This window comes from Venturia canescens, chromosome 11 (assembly GCF_019457755.1).
Source record: "Venturia canescens isolate UGA chromosome 11, ASM1945775v1, whole genome shotgun sequence".
Lineage (NCBI taxonomy): Eukaryota > Metazoa > Arthropoda > Insecta > Hymenoptera > Ichneumonidae > Venturia > Venturia canescens.
This window is the reverse complement of record NC_057431.1, coordinates 5,516,470-5,538,770: the sequence shown is the minus strand read 5'-3', so window position 1 is coordinate 5,538,770 and position 22,301 is coordinate 5,516,470. Positions and strand designations below refer to the sequence as shown.

At 44.3% G+C, this 22,301-nt stretch overlaps 1 protein-coding gene across 1 annotated transcript in view; it reads right to left on the bottom strand.

The window, feature by feature from the left end:
- Nucleotides 1-22,301, bottom strand: part of Mid1 — a 36,320-nt gene that overhangs the window by 3,137 nt on the left and 10,882 nt on the right. The window contains exon 2 of the mRNA XM_043432176.1: nt 277-499. Coding sequence (XP_043288111.1) covers nt 277-499 — 223 coding nt within the window. The remainder of the gene's footprint in view (nt 1-276; nt 500-22,301) is intronic.

Sequence of the window (22,301 nt, the reverse complement as noted above, 5' to 3'; positions counted from 1 at the left end):
AGCGATAAGGTGAGAGATTATTTCAATGATTTGGCGCTCCAAAACGTCGCCATGGAGGGCGAGGAAGGGTGCCAGAAAATATCTACCCGTTCTCGTCCTATTCTCGAACGTTCCAAGTACATTCCATGAAAATAAGCTCGCTCGTGTATCCCCAAATGCTGATTTTTATCCGAAGCTTCGTCCAATTGTTTCTCGTGATTTTTAACTAAAAATAAAATTCTCACGAAAAATAAAAAAAAAAAAAATAAAAAAAAAAGAAAATTCGTTCCCCCTTACCTCTGCAAAGAAAAGTGGGTTCGCCGGCGTACTGCGTGGGATAAGCAGGTGCACGGTCACCCGGAAGTAGATAAGGGCAACGTTGTTCCACGGATTGGCAGAAGGACCGGCAGGGCCTTAGCCTCGAGCCTAACCAGGTGTTCGTCGAGGTTTCCAAGGCTGGCGGTCCCCCATGAGCAAAGTAAGGCACCAGGGAGCTGCACACCCATTTTCTATACGCCTCCTGCAATCAAACAAATCAAAAATCTGTCTTTAAAGACCTTCTTCGAGAACGACGAACTTGAATTAACAGGGTGTCTAATTTTGACCAGAACAGAAATTTCATGACTTTTAAGGCTTTTTAAGTCAAGGAACAGGAATTTTTCATGACTTTTCTTATGGTTCTGATACTTTTTATTCATCTTTTAATTATAAAAAAATTCAATAAAAATAACAAAGAAATGATATTTTATTTTGAAATAAAGAATCTTTTTTTTCTTACAAACTATTCATTCGATATTAGTTTTTATATCGATGATGAGTATTGACGAACCAGACATTGTCGCCACCCCGCGAATTTTGAAATCATGTTGAAGAAAACCAAAAAATCGAAAATGACAATGAGCGTTGCGGAGATCTTAAAAAATCAGGTTGTTTGGTAATTTTTCATGACATTTAATGATTTTTTCAGGTCCGAGTGTAATTTCATGACATTTAAGAATTTTCATGACTTTTCAGGTCGTTAGACACCCTGCTTAAATTAAGGCAAAGAAACATTTTCCCAATCATTCCCATCCGCTATAGCAACAAGGCATGTTCATTTTCCAGGATGACCTTGGGGTGTCCTTCAGATCGAAAAAAATGAGTTTTCCTTTTGAGGAAAATTCCGTAGCGAGCGTCCCTCACCCCCGGTTTCCTCGTCGTCCTCAAAGAGAGACCGCGTTTGGTCACGCCAAGAAGACAGACGAGGTTTAATAGTCACGGGTCAGCAGCAATAAGGTGGGTCAGGAAGTGACCTACATACCACTAAAAACGCGAATGTTTTTTTTTCTTCGACGCCTCCTCCCCCTGCCTCGAGTCCCTTAGACCGGGACTATAATTACCAACGAACCTTTTTTGTTCTTCCCCTTCTATTGTAAAGACGTGGGGGGGGGAGGTGTTTTTTGCAAGCTTTTTTTGGCGCCGTACATAGCCATCGACGAGTAATTACGATTTGGCTAAAACCCAGCTCGTGATTGTTTCGACAATCTTACAATTAGCGAGGAGATTATATTTTCAGGGGATGCAATTTACTTGGAACGTTTCCTTGCGGGGCTCCCTCTGGAGGCTGATATTTTTGGGCAGCTTTACGCATTGTTCATCGGAAAAAAGTCGCCAGGATGACGATCAACGTCTGTGCTCGAGACAGCCCAGCTGGCCGGAAAGTAAGAAATTCCGGACAGTAAAGCGCGATCATCGTCGTGCTGGCGGGCCGCCAAACTACTCGGGGAAATCCTTCTCGATACGGGATCAGTATCGAGATCCTGGCAGAGGAGACGTCGAGAAAGTCGGGGAAAAAATGGCGAAAAAACAATCAATTCTGTAAGCAAGGGGAAAGCCTGTGGAGAAAAGGAGCTCCAGGAACCGGAAGTCCCCTGAAAACTACCCCTAAATTGATGATTTATTGGAAAAATTAATCGGCTCATCTTCAACGACGTATAGACGGATCTGAGAATGCAGGAAAATTCGGATTTAGTGGAACGCAATGATGAGAAAGAAGAAGAGAAAGACAAAGATCGTTCATCATCGAGGAATACGAAGGCATGGGTTTTGCTGTTCGCACGGTCCAGTTGTAGCCGCTATTGTTCCCTGCCTCGAACCTGTATTTTCTTTTATCTTTTTTTTCCTACGAATTCGGAATGTGCCGAGTTCACGATAAAAAGATGGAGGGGCAAGAGAGAGGAAACTGTGAAGGGGGGAGGCTCAACGGTGCTCGAGGTTGACGCAGCTTTGGCCTGTCGCAATGACCGAACGATCCTCTGATATCCTGCAACAGCGTCGAACAATGTGGCGCGATGTCTGTGAAGGATGATCCGGGCAGGCGGAAAAATAATAACGAGAAGGAGGGAAAAGGCATTGGTATCGATGGAAGCAGCAGCAACAGCCAGCATTTCGTCTACTTTGTACTTATCGGCATGAAACCATGTGGAAGTTTGTATGTCCAGGAGAAGGAAGGTGAAGGAATCCCGGGGCAGGCTTCCACGAGCCTCGGAATTACGGATTCGATTTTTCTAAAAAGCCCCCAAACCGCCAGCCTCAACCGGAAAACTTCTATTACCCCAGAAAATCTTTTCTTTAACGTTGACGACGAGGGAGAAGAAGGCTCGAGAAAAAGAACGGAAATAATATCTATTGGCCACACAGAGATGGAACTCTCTGGCCCGCTGAGAAATGGTCTTTCTGATCCGTCGCGCATCGATCCCTCGACCCTTGCCCATTCAATCGTTCTCCCTCAAAACCCATCCACCACCGGATATATCTTCGACCTTTGTGCGTCCAGTTTGATGCCGGGAATCAAACCGGACCGCTGAAATCCATATTTCTATGCCCGAAGATACGAGCCTCGAGATAGCAGCATCTCAGCAAAAATTATTTTCATTTTTCGCCGGCCATCTCCGGAATAAGACGCTCTTTGATCTTTAGACGAGACATCTGGGACAAGCACGTTGCGCAACCCCGTCCGCCACATGGCATATTGACTCCGTTGGACCAGGCTGAACAAAATGGCAAGTGTGAAGCCGCCGAAAAATGGCATTGAGTCATGAGCCAGATTCCAATAATCATCGCATCGAGCCAGCTCGTCATCAGTCTGCAGATCCCGAATCCTAATTCCCCGAGCACGGGGCTGAGCTAACCAGCATCCGGATGATGATCGAGGCCACCAGGGATCGTTGCTCCAGTCGAGTCGGAGCTCCAAATTCCAGGGTTCAATGATGCTGGCATGTCTTCAAGGGCACCTGATGATCGAAGTTCCTCACCAGTCGAGCAGAATCGAACACGACTCCCAGAAGCAGCACCACTCAAAAGCCCAATCACCATGACTGTCCAAACCTGCCGGATGACCAGAAGGTTCGAATGATCGAAGAGAAAGAACTGAATCAGCGGATACCTGAGCCTGGAAGTGGCCCGATGATACTGGGATACCGCATCAAGTTAATGAAACGTCGACAATGAGATGAAGCTTGTGATGAGTTGGTACGAGGCACAGAAAAAGCAGTTGAAGTGATATTTCAGCTGCAGGACGTTCCAACGTACGTGAGGGGGGATTGCTCCACGAAAACGAGGGGGATATCGGCTCTTGCAGCATCAAATATTCCAGTGGAAGCCTTTCTGCAAAGCAGTTAGGGGTGAGGTCTACTTAGAGGACTGGTTGGTTGAGTACACGACGCAGCAATGGGGATGAGTGTTGCGGACTACAAGCTATTACGTGTTACGTGACTGTACGGCTGCGAATGGGGATCGAGGGAAGGGTCGAGCAGGGCTGAGGTGGAGGTTCGAGAATGCAAGTAACGGTGGGGCGAGAGGGAAAACGACGACAGGGAAAGCTGGAGATAAAATGGGGGGAAGGAGGCAAGGAGGGGGACCTTTAGACGACGGTGCGGGGGGTTGGTTTGTAGAAGGGGGTGGAGAGGCGGGCAGGGTGGTTGGATATGTGGGTAGGTAGGTACCTACACCTGGAGTACCCTCCAAGCTGACTGACCCAATTCCCTTGCCCCCTCCCTGGCGAGCTTCCCCTCGCGGAGCCTCGCCGCTCCACTCGGTGCTTTCCATCCGTTCTCCTATCTCGTGGCACTACATGCGCTTCGTCACACCGACAAAACCAGTTGTAACATCAGTTCCAACCGGTTGCAACGAGCTCCAAATGCTACTCGAGCCTTTTACTCCCTTAAGGGGCTCCTTTTTTGGTCTGATCACTACTGGTGGCCTTGTTCACTGACATGTGCTTCCTTGTCGGCGAGCCAGAAAGGCACCTTAAGGCTTCCCCATCGCGATAGGCCCTTTTAAGTGACGTTCGACCAACCAGAAGCGTCAGAGGGTGCCTCGCCTTTGGCATCCTAGAACCAGCCCTCCTCCAGATCACTAATATTTCATCAAAATATCACCATCACGATACCTTCTCCGGGGCTCTTGGCGAGATCACTTTATTTCCTGTCTCAGACACTGGCCACAGCTGTAAATCACACCAGAAGAAACGAATGGGATGTGAGGGGGGCGACGGAACAAAAACGATATTAGCACAAGTGATATTTACCAAGTGAGGTTTAATGTCGGCATAGTTCTAGCCACTCGTCGTACTAGGCAGACGACGTTAGCAGTTTTAGTAGGCACTCGCGAACGAGGGGGAACCACCGAGCGAGAACCTCTGGAGAGCCGCATTGAGTGAACTGTTCTCTCTCCGTCTCTTTCTCTCTTTTCGAGATCCTCGACTTTGACGGAACAACGAAGCTTGAAATTCCTTCTCTCTCTATCCCCCACTGCGTTTTTCCCTTCTTTCGTTCGCTGTACGTAAGGCACACGCGTCTAATTGACTCTTGAGAGACGGAGAGGCAGAGTACGAGAAAGAGGGGATTAAAAAGGGAGGAAAACCGTTGAAGCACAGACGTTCTCCTCGTGAATCGTACGTGTAGCGCTTCCGAGGGATGCGTGCTTTTTTCTCTCTTCGTTTTTTTCCTCCCCGAGACACTTTGATGTTTCTGCTGTTTAGTGGCTAAGACCTCTCGAGCTTTTCTTTTGTCTTCGCTTGAAGAAGGTCGCGAGCTTTAACGCGAGGGCAAATATCGTTGAGCTAACCTCAAAATTTAGCTTGTAAACGACCGTTAAAAACTCGTTATCACGCTGCTTCTAGTTCGACTATTTTTCTTTCATCGACGCTTAAAAGTTTCTAATCGTAGCGCAAGCTCCAGTCGGCTTCGCAGAGGGGAAGCCTTCTTTTCTTGGATTGTTCAATTATTCGTTGCACATTCCCAGGAACATGGTTACCGTGGCAACGCATATAAATCGTTCGATATCCACGCGTGGGACCAACGCCAAAACGGTATTAAACGTCCCCGAGCTGAATTAGATGAGAACGAGAGAGCCCGATTTAGGGGGCGCATGGGATATGCGGAGAGAGAGAGAGAGAGAGAGAAATCGACGATGGCCTGCAGGATTAAAAGGAAAAAATAGGGGAGCCGTATGCCAGGACGGTAGAAAATTCGATCTTCTCGTTTTTTCGAAAGCATTCACATTCTTGAGCATCCTTCGAATGTCCTCGTTAAACAAAATTATGTGTCAAATGTCGCTGAAGATTGCAGCTATAAAAACTTACGATTTTTCTTCCACTCGATGATCCCGTTGTTCGATCGTGTTCCAACAACATTTTCGTATGCTCCAGGGTAACGAAGAAGCACATTTGAAAGTTGTACATCTGGAAGAACCCTCAAGAGCTTTCCCGCGCCCTAAACACGAGTCGAATGTCACTGGAACGCTGCTGAACGAACTTAAAGTTCAGCGCGAATGCAATGCGTCTCGTTTGATATTTATTTTATCGCCACTATTCTCGTTAACGCGGTCGAAATAGTCGTGCGATAAATATACTTTGTGAAAATGTACTCGAGGACCTTCTTATACCGTGGGACCGTCGGCTTCGCTTACGCGAGCGATTTGGTCCCCGCGCCATCTAGCGGTGGCGTCGCTAACTAAAATTTTACTAATCGGCAAAACTCCCACTTTATTTTAGTTGATCCTTTAAAAATAGCTTCGAGGGATGTACGACGGTTAGAAGCAGCAGGCAGGGACAAATCGACAGACAGATTTTGATCGATTCGACTGGGAATTGGAGGCTCGTAGGTATTTTCGAGGAGTGGCAAAAATCTAGCGTTCTCAAATTCTTTCACAGCGCGCGGCGCGTTTATCCTGTGATCGGGCCGCGCTGCGAACCACTCACTATCCTCGCGGAGAATCGATAACGAAAAGCGTCGCTGCTCCCCCCGCCCTTTGGCTCGAGCCACCCTGCGCCCCCCGCGCCCCTTTCGCCTCGGGGGAATCGTAACACAGTTGTGGATGAAGAGGATTTGAATTGCAGGACTCTCGTATATCCAAGAGTCTGGCTAAAAAGTTACGAGATTGCTCTCGCTTCGTAGACAAACGCGCTCGTCTGACTCGGGGCGAAGGAAAAAAGACACAAAAATTTTAATCGGCGATTAATTTATCTGTCTGATTTGGCATGTTGTTACGCCTGGAAATGGTGGGTCAGGCCTGGAGGAAATAAAACTTTGATAAGACGAAAAGAATGGTTCGCTTGTAAACCGAGAATAATTCGAGTCGAACGTAGCCTACAAAAGACTCCGGGGATTCCCAGGCTTGCATGCACGAGCAACGGGTACGAAGTACGAAAAAAGTGATTAAAAATAAAAGAAGCAGGCGCGTAAAAAGCTGCAAACTGTTCCAAGTTGGACGGCGAGCAGGCCGGGGATGCCTGCACTCGTATAAAATTAGAAAAGAGCCGAGCAGGTTGCCAGTGGGAAAAACAATGGTAGACTAAGTGAGAGAAAGAAGAGAATGAAAAGGCGGGAGTTTTGAAAAAGGAAAGGGAAGAAGGAAGAAGAAAAAAGAAGAGAAAAGTTGGGGAGTTGAGATAAGTGACGTAATACACGTGTCAGTGTATACGTGTGTAATTCTATGTGTGTTTGAGGATGGAACAAAGTCGTGGAGATGCCTATTGGAAGGAGGGACCGAGAGCAAGGGGTTGGGGTTGTTCTCTGTGTCGTATCGAGGCTCGTGGAGGGGGATGTAAAGCAATCCCTTTCCCCTAACCAGTAACGGTGACCTGGTTACCTAGCCCATATCTCCGCTCATCCTCCCGAGCCCCCTGGAACCCCTGACCCATCGGAGCCACCCCTTTGCCCGTGTTTTCATCCCCTTCGCCCCGGCATTCTGCTACTTCCGTTTGTCACTTTCCCTCCACCAACAACCCTATTCAATGTGACCCCCCCGCCCTTTCTCCCCAAACAAATTTCATCAGCGTTCTCAAATCTGAGGCTTTTTCTTTGTTCCCCATCCAAACTGTTATGTCATCAGTTGCAGAATTATTGTTGTTACTCTCGAAGAGAAAAAAATAAACCTCTCGCAGACGCTCTAATGATTCGCTTCAAAATCACGTAATCGTGTTTCTTCCTTCTCAAAGCAATCGAGCGCGATTGATTAAATGACCATTCTCATCACTCCTCGGACATAAATACCTCTACTAAAGGGGTTTAGGGTCACGTGCTCGATATGCCGGGCCACCGGTCCAACGTGATGGCCCCTGGCGCGTGCTGCAATTGTTTACAACAATGCCAGCTCGAGAGCACCTTGCAGACGGAGTGACCCATTTTTTTATTCAAATATACACATTTTCGGAATCGCCACGGAATCGCATGAATGCATGATATTAATTCTAAAGAGGCAAATAAATAGGCTATTTAGTCTTTGGGAATGGGACAAGCACCGAGCAACTCAAACGAGCTCCGAGAGGACTCTGCCTTTTTATTTTCACTGGAAATTCCACGCTTCTGTGCACCACGTACACCAGCCTGCATGCAACCAACGATAAGGAGATGAGGCTCTGCACACCAGGCTCCGCGGTTTGTTTCGTGGTTTTTGAGGTCTTGTAATTCGCTCGTTCACCTCCTCGGCCTCCTCCGATCTCTCCCACACTCCGAAATTACTCAAAGCCTTTTTATTCTCTCGTTCCACGATATCGAATCCTGACCTTCTCCTCACAAATTCTAAATCAGTTTCTTTCCATCCCCCACATTTTCGCAACTGTAAGCCAAGACGAACTTTTCAGCCACTTTTGACGTCCAAAAACTTCCTCTTATCCGCAGCCAGTTTCCGGTCCAAAGGACCTTTTTTATATCCATCTCAACGTCCCTTGTCACGAATTCATTCATTTTACTACGGCATTTATTGAAAAGCTTACAAAAAAACGAAAAAAGTCCCCTTCGTGCCTCGATCGTGTCAGCACAAAGTCCAACTGTCAATTGGCCTAAGCAGAATGGCATCATTAGTTATGGCGAGCACGGGGGTTGCCATTAAATGGCAGGACAGTTGGTGAATAAATGAGGAAGCGTTTAAGGAGGGAGGAGGGCATGGATGTGGCAATCGGAAATCGATTGGAATAGAACAAGTGAGGAGCGATGTACTAATCCAATGGGGAGAATGTTAATCCGCTTGTTAATGAAGATGTGGCTAGTTATGCAAGGCAGTCTGAAGATGATGTCGGAGGGAGGGAGGGAGGGAGGAGGCCTTAATGAGGGAGTCGATACGGTCGAAGGGCTGGAAGATCTGATGATGTTAGTAATCGGGCAGCAGGTGTCAAAGTGACATTTTGATACTGGGAAGGCTGCAGCAGTAGCAGCGTTTGTTGCAGGTGGTTTAAGCACAAGTGGTTAAACGATGATAGCCCAGAGGTGTGCTCGGTGGTCCACATAATTTGGGAGTGCCTTGGAGACGTACGGAGAGAAGACCCCGGTTGATCCGGGATGTCATCAAGGGGGCGCAGACACCGAAAGGCGTTGAACGGGGAAACTGATTCTGCGCTGCGCGCCGGGTATATTATTCGGAGCATACAAATCTGACACACGAAGGTATATATGGAAAAAGGCTGGTAAGCTGAGCCGTGGAGCCACTTGAGCCGCGGATTAGTCCCGCTCCAGAAAGCGAGACTGCCTTCGTCAGTGGAGGCGGCAGATTTTCGTCGGTGGAAAAGGCGCTGGAGGGCTGGAGGGTGAAAGGGTATGGGGGGGGGGGGGGTAGTTTGAAGATGGATTTGGGGACGAGGCAGTTGGGGGGTTGCTTTGACTTCGTTCCCTTTGCCGAGAAAGCCAGAGTCGAGAGAGACTGAAAATCCTTCTCTCATAAAGCGCCTGCCACCGGCGCTCTCGCATGCGGGTATGACAAGCTTTCTCTTTTACTCTTCCGTTATTATTCTTCGGAGGTTTTTAAGCGGGGAGCTTGTTACGCCGCTTGGTTAAGAGAGCTGGAAGAATGCCGAGGTGTCACGTTCGCCTGGCCTCATCTGGCAGCCCAAGCCCCACAGGGAATGACGTGATAATGGATCGAACTTGGCTCGTGCCTCCCCCCCCCCCCCCCCCCCCTTAAGCTTGATAGCTCTTTCCTTGTGGTCGCGTTTGTTTAGACTATGAAAATTACTGCTCTGCGTGTCTACCACTACCGAAGACGCTGTGGATTCGATTAGTCACTCGCTGCGCGAACGGCCAATTAACTCGAGCGCCGCCAACATTGCTTCAGGCAATTTTGATCGTTCAGCATTGGCTAAATCATCATTAATACGTTATTACTAAACTGCGTCAACGAGGTTTCTTTCAGGTTAGAAAGCTACCAACATTTTTATGCTGATGCGCTAGTTGCGGTCATTCGATGCTGTCGTCGGACCTTCTGAACCAACATCCGTTAGGACAAGTCTCTGACTGGATTCAGCTGGGTCTATGGCAATCCAGTTTATGACAAAGCCATTGGACCTGGATGGATCCATATCCATTCACTTGGAGCCGGTTAATGAACCAGCTAATGGACCTGGATGGATCCATATCCATCCACCTGGAGCCACTAAATGATCCAGCCAACGCATCTGGATTGATCCATATCCATCCACCTGGAACCGGTTAATGATCCAGCCCAATGACCGGGATGGATCCACATTCATCGAGCTGGAGCCGCTAATGATCCAGCTAATGAACCTGGATGGATCCACATCCATTCACCTGGAGCCGGTTAATGATCCAGCCAATGGAACTGGATGGATCCAGCCAACGCATCTGGATTGATCCATATCCATCCACCTGGAACCGGTTAATGATCCAGCCCAATGACCTGGATGGATCCACATCCATCGAGCTGGAGCCGCTAATGATCCAGCTAATGAACCTGGATGGATCCACATCCATTCACCTGGGGCCGTTCAATGATCCAGCTAATGGATCTCGATGGATCCACTTGATTCTACTCGAATCCAGTCCACGACCTCGATGATGGCCTGACTAAGTCCATCCCGAGGCATCCACCCAATGACAAGGGACAGTCTCATCGGTCGTGACAACTCAACGAAAACGGTGAAGAAATCACGGGTATTAAGTGGACGATTCTGGAGCTCATTCTGATGGAAGAGTCCAAAGTAACTTTAGCTCGAGCAAAGTCTGACAACTCTGGCAGCTTTTGGGTGGATGCGGCAACCTCTTGTTTCCCTTGATATCCCCTTATCCTTCCGTGCGGTACTTTGGGTCCACGCGTACTAACCAACCCTCCAACGTCAACCCGCATCTGCATCTGCATAGTCAAACCCTCAACATTGCCTACTATTAACTCGAGAGGAACTTTTCTCCGTGTCTCTCTTCGCTCGAGTCTCCTCTCCGTGCCTCGGATCCTTCAGCGGGATTCCTCCATTCCAGGCTCTCCACGAGCCGCCAGTGAAAGGCCGAATAGACATGCGACCCTCCCGGCCCCGGAGTTTGGGCTTTTCTCGTTGCGATGAGGCTGCGACATCAGGCTGCTTTCCAGCCTCACCCAAATCAGCACTAATGTCGTGTATCACGAGACACGAGTGAGTATCGCACTCGGGGGGAGGCAGAGGGGGCATGCGCATCAACCTTCAGCCTCCTCCACGTCTCGGTGAAACAGAACAGACGGGGCGGGGGAGCACGGAGAGGAGGCTTTCGCTCGCTTCCTCAAAGGAGAACAGAAGCCTCCTGGGAGAATCAACTCTTCGGATCCCCCACTCGACGCCCCTCACTTTTCTTTCTTTCACTATTTCACCTACAATTCTTTCACACTCCCTTTTATTCCTTCCCTTTCATTAGCCCAGTTTTTTTAATGGCACCCTCCAACCTCCTGGCCTCAGTCTGAGCAGCCACCTCATTTTTTATACAACCAGGATCCCTATCAACTTCCAAGTCGTTTTAGCCCTGCCATGTCACCAGTTTGATCAAGGCGTTTAAGTAAAATTGTCCGAAATTAAATCCGCGCTCCTCCGAGAAGCCGAATTTTCGGGTCCGAATTCGCCGATGCGTTCGGCTTCAGGATTCGGACCACGAACTGGGGCTCGAGCCTCCAATCCCAACGGAGAATTTCGTTCAATCTTCGCAGGATCTTCTCATATGGCAACGAGCATGATCCACCGTGCGATTTTTCCATCCGCCTGGCTACGGATCTGTCCAAAGTCATTTTTCCCAGCGAAGCGTCTCTGCTTGAAAGAAATTTCTTTTTCCACAGCTACTTCAATCTCGTCCAAGATCTGGGCGAGAAGCTACGAGCGCGAGTTCCAGACCCCACCGGATGTGCGGATGCCACGAGGGTTATTTATGTTTCTTCTTCCGCACTACAATATCAAGTGACGGAGGAGCGTTTCCCCACGTCCAACTTTTATCGCTCACGAGTCGCGCCCTCCTGCAGGCAACCGTGAGACAATCATCCGAACCATTCCAACTTTCGTCTTCGCCAGTCGGCATTTGTTACGGCGGAGTGGATTCGAAGCTGCGGAACTTCAGGAGCACAGCAGCCTCTCGTCGCAGCGACATTTTCCATTCTCAACCTCCAGCAACATTTTTCCTCCCCACCATTCGCGTTTTCTCCCTCCGAATGAAAAATTCGGCGATTCGGATCCCCCAAAAACCTTCATTCGGTTATCCTTCCTCCAAGAATTTCCCCGCGACCATTTTTCCGCACGAAGCTTCAAACGAGCCTGCGCAACCGTTGTGATTAAAACGCCGAAATTCTTCGGCTTTTCGGCCACTCGTTCGTGCAGCAGCACGAGCAGTTTTCCACCGCATCAAACATCCGCGCGTCAAAGACTTTATCGGGCGTCGAAAGAGCGCAAAATCCACTGGGAATTTCGAGTCACGTGGACGAGCGTGTGCCCCGATATTTCCGTAACGTATCGTATAACCCGCTACCAAAATATCCGACCCAATAATCGGCGGTGGGCTCGACACGGGATTACCGAAGTTTCCACGTCGTCCCGCATGTATTATTCTCGTAAATTAGCGACGGACTTATCGACCAATGTTTCCTCCCCTCCCTTGCCCACGCCCTCCCTTTCTCTCTGCCTCGCTTACTATCGAAAGCCTCCATCAACGATGGGCATAATGGAGTAGTGTCTGGATTGCTTCCGATCACAGAATTACCTACAAACCAATTTCTACGTGTATGACCTTTGCTGCTAAACAAATCGAAACCACCCCCTTAAATTTTCATCATCGATTATTCACTGCTCCGATGAGAGTGAGGCAACAGTTGTTGGAATTAATGAAAAAATTTTTTTTTTTTTGCTTTGATGACAAATTAAACTTTTTTTGGGCTTGAACCGCGAAATTAGCGAACTCCATATGGCCTGGCATTTGGAATTTGAAGTTTATTTGAATCGAGGGAAAATTGTCGAAGTTTGAAACGGAGAGTCTCCAAGTATTTGGGGATTTTTCTCGTAGCTTTTTCAGTCGTTGAGAAAAACGCGAAATACGATTTGCTCATGGTTCCGAAGGAATATTTTCGTTGTTATGATCTTGCTGAAGGGATGATAAAATGTACAAGAAAAAAGAAATCTTTGCGACGCTCCGGAGCAGGAAGCACGACATTTATAGAGCTCACAAGGTCTATTAGGAAAGTGGAGTATTGTCCCTGGAGAAGCGTGCCAAATTGCTGTACACTGTAGCACGAGCCCTTCTCGAGTGTCACCCGGGACCCGAGAGGAGGCTGCAACGACGAAACAAGACAGGGACAAACTGAGACAGCTGTAAATGCTGAGAAAAAAGCGAACGCAAGAAAGAACATCATACTGGAAAAAAAACGAACGAACGAAATACCCTGAAAAAACTTTACAAGGTAATCAAGAAAATGCGAAATACCAGAAAGACTCGAACTCACTCTTTACTCCAGACTTTTAGCCACATGAATCCTCCAGCCTGGACTGAAAATTCAAATTTTTCCACAAACTCCAATTTCGAAAATCAAAAACCCTCGAATTTTAATAAAGATTCTTCAAAAACCCATCAAAATACAATCTCCAATGTCATTTTTACGAATTTCTAAATTTTCTAAATTTTTCTTCTTTTTCAATTACGATTAATTTCGAATTTAAAAATATAATTTTTCCCTCATTAAATCTTCAATCTCGTTCCTTCCTTTATGAATAACAAAACTATTAAATATCATCATTTTTTTACATTCACTTTTATAATTTTCTCTCAATTTAAACTTTTCATCACTTTTTATCAACATTCATATTCATTGGATCATATTCATCGAATAATTATCGTTGCAAGTAAAATATTGCTATTATTCCCCGTGAAAAAAAAGGTGTGAAAAGTAAAAAATATATCAACACTGATATAGAGTTAATTTATTTGAATGATATTGCCGATAAAATTGATCCAATAAAACAGGTCGATTAACTGAAAGAGGGTGAGTTTCTCACATCGAGGATATTACGTTAAACGGATTTCCGGGAAGAGGATTGGTCGACTATGTTTAAACAAGAACAATGCTTTTCCTGAGAATTTCCGATACATCGATTTTTGCCTATGTATATTGACCTATATATATGTATACTAAATATACTAAATAGTACATTATATACCTATAGGTATGCTACAAAACTATATATGCTGTTTTTATTGGGAGTAATACCATTTCACTGGTATATTAACACCCCCAGCATTAAATTGAACAACACAAAACCAGTTCTGTGCCTGGTTCCTCGAGCACAAGGGATGCTGAATCGAACTATTCAGGAAATAAGATTCATTTCTCTGGTTCAATTGTGAACACGCGTTACCCTATTTATTATGAGCCCCTCGAAGCTCTCCGACTCCAAATCGATCCCTCCTTTACGTACCTCCCTCGATTCTTTATTTTCCATCAATTCTTGACCCTGACTGTTCACGTTTACTAAATCGAAGAGGACGAACGATTTACTTTTGTTTTTATAGTTATTTGGGCCTGGTGACTTTTTGGAGTTTTATTTGATTGGAACGAGCTCGTGATTATTCGATTTAGAAACATCGTTTTGTAGACATTTTTATGGAATCGGAGGAAATTGGAATGGAAATTCGAGTTTTCTCGAATTTTTTTTTTTCTCAAACGCATATTTTGCTAGTTCGAAGGGGATGATATTTGCTCGGCGGGATGCAAGTTCAGTCTTAAAACTGCAAGGTTTGAAAAAAATGTTAGTTTTACGGAATTCCAGTGTTAAGTACCCCATAAAATTTATTGCGGCGTGTTTAAAATAAATGGTTTTTGATTAAGGGGCTAAATTGGAGGGATGTTTCCGATGGATTTGAGGTAAAATGTAGGAGAACAGGTGACGTTGATGAAGAGCAGGTTGGATAGAAGAGAAACGAAACCCCGTAGCTCGAGGGGGTTAACAACCCCTAGCGGAGCAGCCCCCTGTCCGGTTGAGTGGTCGAGAGTTAGTGTCAAGATGCAGAAAATAAAAAATGGCCGACGCTCGTGGATGGATGTTGGAAAAGAGACTAAATAAAGGGAAAAGTTTGTTTTTTCATCCCCCAAACTACCCCTTGTTTGAGAGTCGCTGCTTTTTGTAGTTTCTCCGATACTCGGTCTGCCCCGTGGAACAGCAGGAAATCAGTTCTGGTCAGAGGCTGCACCAAAACCGGATATTATTTCACCCGGACGCGAAACCGCGCCCTTCAGCCCCCTCGGGACAGGGTGTTTGTCGATGGGAGTGAAAAGCATTCAAAAATTGATGAAACAGCTCGTTGCGATTCCTCGGGGAAAAAGGGCATGAAAAAATGTGAAATTTCGGAAAATAATCGAGCAAATTTTTTCTCTGGTACTCAAGATTTTTTCATCGCTTTTCCAACCCTTTAATCCATCACAACCCTGCGGGCGTCTCAGCCCCCGAATTAGCCTAAGCCCACGATATTTCTCGGAGGCTCTCCTCTCGAAGGAACACTAAAAAATATCTCTCCCTCTCCGAGCAAGCGTCTTCATTTTTTTCCTCGACGAAGGCCCCAAAAAAATGAGAAAAATCGTGTTTTACGAGGCGGGGCATTGAGAGGGATGCTGCGACAAAATCGGCGCGGGGAGAATCCTTTTTTTTCTTGTTTTTTTTTTTTCTTTCTTTCTTTTCTTCGTGTCTGCAGAGGGAGCCGGCTTGATACATCGAAGAGACGCAAAGTGCCACGAAATTTTTTCTTCTTTCAGCAACACCGTCGATCTTTCAGAGCTCGAGGATCGAGTGGCGGCCACTGCCAGGGGATGGAAATGTTAAGGAGGCGCAGAATCCGCCGGACCCGAGAACGAAGGTCCTTTGATTGATATCGTGTACGTGACGTCGCAAACTGCGGTCGTATCTAACGAGAAAATTTGTTATTTTTGTCTCGAAACGCGTCTCGTGAAAGCCACCCCCACCCCTGGCCCCCACTTTCCACACGAATTCCATCCACGTCTACGAACTTGGGTAAGGGCATTTATACTCATCCTACAAACAGTGGAACAACCATCAGTCTGTGTATGAAGGGTCGGGAAACGAAGGCGAGTATCGCTGTACGATCATTTTATAAGTGCCCCCACCTCTGCGAGCCAGACTCAATCTACCCTTGGACAAAATGTGGGGCTCGAGGAAAGTTCAAACTCAATATCGCGCCCCTTGTTTCCTCGATTTGAATACTTGGCAAATTTCATGGCGACGATCACGAATAAATATCGGTGGGAAATTTCATGCTTTTCACATGATTTTTCCGCTCAACGATTCGGATTAACGTATATTTTGCGATGCTGACGAAAATTTAGGGAAATCATGAAAAACTGGGTTTCGCGTCTAGTTGGGGAGCTCGTAGATTTTGGTTATGGCCCCCAATGAAAGGGAAAAAAATTTTTGAATTTTTCTTTTTAGTTCGAAGGGATTTAAACTGCTTTTTAAGAGTGATTTGAAAATCATTTTTGAGAGCTCGTTGTCGAAAATCTGCTTCCAAACCGCTTTCCGACGAAAAGCGTTTGTGAAACATTTTTTTTAAGGAGTCTAGCCTAATTAGAGTTTCCAAAAAATCGATTTTTTTACTGCATTTTTCAAAAGCATACATATTTGAAAGTATCATATACCTAAGAATGTCGTACGAACTTTCAAATATTGAGCGGAACTATTTTTTTTGCAAAAACCGATGAAAAAAAAAAAAAACGTGCTCTTTCGTAGTTTTTGGATAAATCGCCGCCATTTTGTCATTTTTGGAAAAATCAAAAATCGTGTGACACGAGCTACAGCCATTCACCTACTGAATCTAAAATCAATTTTTTTTTCTTCGATCATCCGTTCCAGAGATTTTATCAACAGCCCATCTTTTTTTTGGTGTCTTCTCCCCTATTTTTCTGAACGAAAATTGAGTAAAATAGAAACAAAAAAAAATGTTTTTGTGTTTTTTAAGAGTGTATTTTTTAGGCCCAACACTTTTTATATCCACATTTATAATTTATACCGATCAAAAAAATTTGTGAAAATAGTCTTTTTTTTGGCTGTCTTGAGGTCGATCCCTCAATTTAATTAAAAAAAAAAATTTATTTTTTTTTTTAACAAAATGTACAACTATAAACTGTTATATAATAACATTAATTTTGCTCAGAAGTTTAAGGAGGTGGTTCAGAGCAGGCATCCAATGATGCTTTATTCTCTGGTTTGTAATTCAAAATTTGAAATAATAATTATTAAAATATGAAAAAAAAAAAAAACAAACTTTAAAAAATGTAATAATCACGAAAGCACTGGAATTCTGTGACACAAATACCTCGAGGATATTTCTCTATTTGCCAAAAGCATTGGAAGGCAATGGCAGCCAGTTGAAAAAGGGTGGGGGGTAACTTGCAAAAGGATATATTCGGATGTAGGGTGTACGGAAAGTTTCCAGCTGGCGTGTCGAAAAGTTTCTCTCTTACTGGCTTTTCATGCACGTCCAGCACGGACCAGCAGGCGCACAGCTTCTCTCATTTGCTTAGAATCTCCGTTGACCTCTATGTGGCTTTATGAAAGGAACGAAAGGAGGGAGGAAAGGGAAGCGGAGGACGAGGGCGGGGGGGGGAGGAGGGGCGGGGAGGGGAGGGGAAGAAATTTTCAGTATTTTTTTCGTCCCCTTGATCTCGTCTCAAAGGCAATAAAATTGATTCCGGAGCCTCCGAGAAATTGCTATTATTTTTGTCGATTCCCATTTTCTTAAAATATTTTATTCCGAAAAAACAAAATGGCTGAATTGAGGGTACTGGGGAGGGAAAATAAAATTGGAGTAAAAACCATGGGAAAAAGGTCGGGGAGGATGATTTTATAATAATGAAAATAATATTTCCATGTGGAATAATAAAACCGTTATCTTTTATGCTGAATAATGAAAACGATTTGACAGCAGTTTCCACTCCCTCCGGACGATAATTATCGGAGTGATAGAACCGGAGAAAGGGGGAATCAATCGATTCTCCTCGTCAAACCGCTTACAAAACTTATTCGTACGTAGTGAAACGAGTCTGAGTAACGTACAATTTGTTTCGAAATATTGTCTACGCATTTCAATGGATAAATAGAACAATTGCGTCACGTGGTTGGGACAATGCTTCAACGGTTTCGCTGCAATCGATACACGCCTCAGTAGTCCCATTGAAAAGAGCTCTCGCTCGTGCGCTTTTCATACACGCAGACAAATACATTTGTATATACGTGTGTGGGAAAATTTTATATTAATATGAAATAATTTATCGTTGCTTGATGAATTTGACGGATGTATTTATAAGTGCGTACTTGCTCGATTATATCCACAATTGCAAACTCCTTCCCCTTTCCCATAAACATTGTTTCGTTGTACAATTTCGACTCGATTCAATATTTCATTTTAATTCAACCGCAAACCATGAAATCGATTCTTAACATCGATCGATCGAATCACGTAATTTCACGATAATCGGCCAGTTTTCGTGCCTTAAAATCTATTAATAATCGTCGTCTATAAATTATCGCTTTCAGTTGTGTTGAATAAAATCGTGAATTCGGACTTGAACTTTTTACTGTCATTTGAACTATTCATTTTTAATAAAAATAGTTGAAAAATTAATAATTCATAAAATGTTTATGAAAATATGGGATTAGTTGTTTAAATAATATGTTAATATGAAATATTTAACATAAAAATATGGAGGTTTTATTTATCTTAATAAATTTGTATATTAAAAAAATAATAAAAATTAAAATGATTAAACATAAATAATTTATAAAATGTTCATTAAAACATCTGATTAATTCTTTTAATAATAAGTTCATAAAAAAATTAAATATAAATATTTGGCTATTTTATTTAAATTGATAAATTCATATATGAAAAAATTAAAATGATCAAAAATTAATAATTTATAAAATATTTATAAAACGTGTGATTAATTGTTTAAATAATTTGTTGAAATAAAATATTAAATAAAAATATACGAGCATTTTATTCACCTTGATAAATTAATGTAAAAAAAATTAAAATTAGAATTATTAAAAATTGATAAACAATAAAGACAGAAAACTCGCGATTCATTTAATTCGGTCCAAGGAATAATTATTTTGAGACACCCAATCGATGTCGGTTAAAAAATGTTGTTTGTTGTCTTTTGTTGAAGAATGTTTAGCAGGTAAAATAGGAAACGATGCTTGAGGAACAATTAGCGAGGATGACGTTTGATCATGGAGACGTAACGTGAACTGTGCTAACAAGTTTCAATCGAAAAGCCAATGGAGCACGTCCATCCCCGTCGGTACATATTCACGTAAGCGTCACATTGATTGATCCGTAGACTCGATAAACCGAGCGAGGCAACACGCGCTGATTTTCAAACCTGCCGCCACGCACAGGGAGCGACGGAGGGGGGAGGAAGCTTGCCGAGTGATTACCAGTGTGAAAATGATTGTCGACGAGCGCGCCATGCGAACAGGCTAATCGAATGACGTAGATGATCGTCATCCACTTCGAAATTGTTCACTGATTGTGATTACATCGCTTTATTCTCATCGCGGTTGGCGGCTCGCGCCCGACCCTTATAAACCCGTCATTTAATGCTCGCTATTTCGAGGTTAACGTTCGCCGCCATTTCGTGCGCGATTCCCCTGTGCAAACAAAATGGCGGCTTCGGATTTCCAGGCGGATGAAAAGCCTCGCAATCCTTGACGGATTCCTCCATCTCGGTTCCACCTCGAGATTCCCCGGCGCAAAATCGGATCCGAATACGCCATTTCGCGAATCGAACCGCGAACAAAATGGCGGCCCGAACCTCCGAGCCGTAAAAATCGGACTCAGGCCCTCGGGACCCGACTGGGGGGGCGTGGAAGCCACTCACGAAAGTAACTCCAATCAAAATGGAAGCTCGAAAATAAAAATGGCGGATCCAAAAAATCCAAGATGGCGATTCCAACGGATAATAACAAAAAATCGAATAATCGGCTGACCCACGAGAAAGGGCTCGAGCAATCACAGTAAAAACCGAGCAAAATAAAACCTAATAACTTCCGCTTGTTTCACCCCGCGTACTACGAACGAGCACAACGCGTGAGAAACGACCGGAAGTATTCCAACGAGCCAAATACACACCAAAGCATGGATGTGACGGGAGAGATAAAAATGAGAGAAAATAAAGGAGCTGCGTCATGTTTTCTGTGCAGAATGCACTGAATGAGCGAGTGCAAAGTATACGGAGAAAAATAAAAAACGTTAAAAAAACGAAGAAGAAGGAAAAAAAGCCTCGCGCCATTCCTATTACCTACGACACTGTGTATCGTCGTTGTCGTCGCTGTAGGTGGCGCCACGTGCATTCTCAGTGAAACAAGTTCGTGACAAAACGTTAACGAGGAACCAATCGCCTCGGGTACATATATACGAGTACATACGCTTCTGTATATATATTTACTGGAAACTTATGTACGTTTATGTACGTCGAGGTAGAATGTACGCTAAGATTTTCATCAAGTTTTTTTTTTCTTCCTCGAGCTTGTTAACTGCGTGTAGCATGCACGCGGAATGACAGCTTCTTTACGCCTTCAACTTCGACCCTACTTCCGGTTGGAATTGTACGGTGATTAAGGGGGGGGGGGGGGGGGGGGGGTACTGATTGAGAAAGTCAAAAAATCGATTGTTTTCGGGAATTTTTTTTAAGGTAGACGGAAATAACTCAGCATGGCGAACTTTTCGGTATAGTTTCAAGGATATTTTAAGGGGACAAAATCATTTTTTTCAGGTGAGAAATACTCATTTGTACATGGTTCATGGGGCAAATCTGATTGTCGAAGTTTCTCAGCTGCGCGCCATGTGGAGATCGTAATTATTGCGTGCGACAAAAATTCCATATGGTCTTTCCATTTTCATATATTTTTCTTCCATATGAACCTAGAAAAAGCCGAAAAAATTGCGGAATTCTATATTTATAGCGCGTTGAAGTGATATTCTTGTTCTTTAGAATCGTTTTTTTTTTTTTTAATTCGCTAAAAATCTAGAATTTCGCAATTTTTTTGGGTTTTTAGGTTCGTGTGGAAGGAAAATATGTGAAAATGGAAAAAAAATTTGTAATTTTTGTTGCAGATAATAATTACGATCTCCACATTGTACGCAGCTGAGAAACTTTGACAATGAGACTTTAAGCATAAACCACGTACAGATGAGTATTTCTCACATCAAAACAATGTTTTGTACTCTGGAAATATCCTTGAAACTATATCGAAAAGTTGCCTGTGGTGGGTTATTTCCGTCTATCCGAAAACATTCCCGAAAACAATAAATTTTTTTTTTTTTTTTTTTACTTTCCAAAGCTAAAAAGTGAAAAATTGGTGATCAGTTTTTTCGATGAAACTCCGAGGGTCTTCGGGTTCGTTTTGATCTCAAATAAAGGAGTTTCTTTTAGGAGGTTTCGAGTAGACTTTCGTCGGGATGAATTTCAGGGGTGTCCAGGGGGTTGATTTTTTTGGGAAAATTTGAAGAAATTTCGAGTGAACGTAGCCCTGAAAAAGGATGGAAAAAATGGGCCGAACGGGGAATAGAAAAATTTTCAAAAATTCCGATCGAATAATAGAAAAAAGGGAAAAGGGCAAATAATGGAAGAAAAACGAGAATTTTTTTATTCTTGCATACGAAAATCACGAGGCCGAACCCAAAGAGCTTCACCTTCCGATATTGATCCGTCGTACACACGGGGAGATAGAAAAGCCCCGAGTGCTCGATCGAGCTTTCCTTTCCTTCTTTTCCTACTTCGCTCTCTTCCCTTTTCACAATATCCCATCCTTCTCCCCTTCCCTTTGGCTCGCGCCCCTCCCTCGTCCCTTCCGACTCGCCCCTCGCTTGCCTTGCTCTCGAGCATCTCGTACTTTTTCTCCCGTTGCCAAAAGAGTCTCTCGCTCTTGCTTAAGCTCTCAGTATACAAGCAAAGTATATCTGTACATTCGTGTATCGATATAAAGCGCACGGGGTTTTCTACGCCGACGGGAGGCGGGGATGAGTGAAAAAAGAATGTTTCAACCAATTTTTTTTCAAAAAAAAATCGAAAAAAAAATGTTTCAACCAATTTTTTTTCAGTTTTTTCCCGCAATTTTCAAAGTAGTGGTAAAAAAGTTGATGTGCTTAAAGAACTCGGTTAAAAAGGAGAGCCCCCGAAATGGGGCTTTTTTATCATTTTTTTCGGATTCTGAGCAACCGAAATTTTTCATTTTCCGTTCAATTTTCCGGTGGACTATTCCTCCCGTGAATTTTAACTATTTTTCATTATGCTTGCTCGTATTTAAGGATGCGCGATCGTACGAAGCTCTGCGAATGCCGAGAAAATCGGACTTTCCCCGAGGCCGGAAGGCCCTGTGCATGTGTACATCGGATTTTCTTCCTCAGCGACGATCCCTTTCGTTCTTGCTCGAAAATCCACAACGTCAAAGTTCTCCCGCGTCCCGATTTATCGAGACGCCTTCGCTTCCCCCGGCCAGCCCTGCTCCTCTCACGAATCACTTCTTTCTTTAGTTTCTAGTCTCT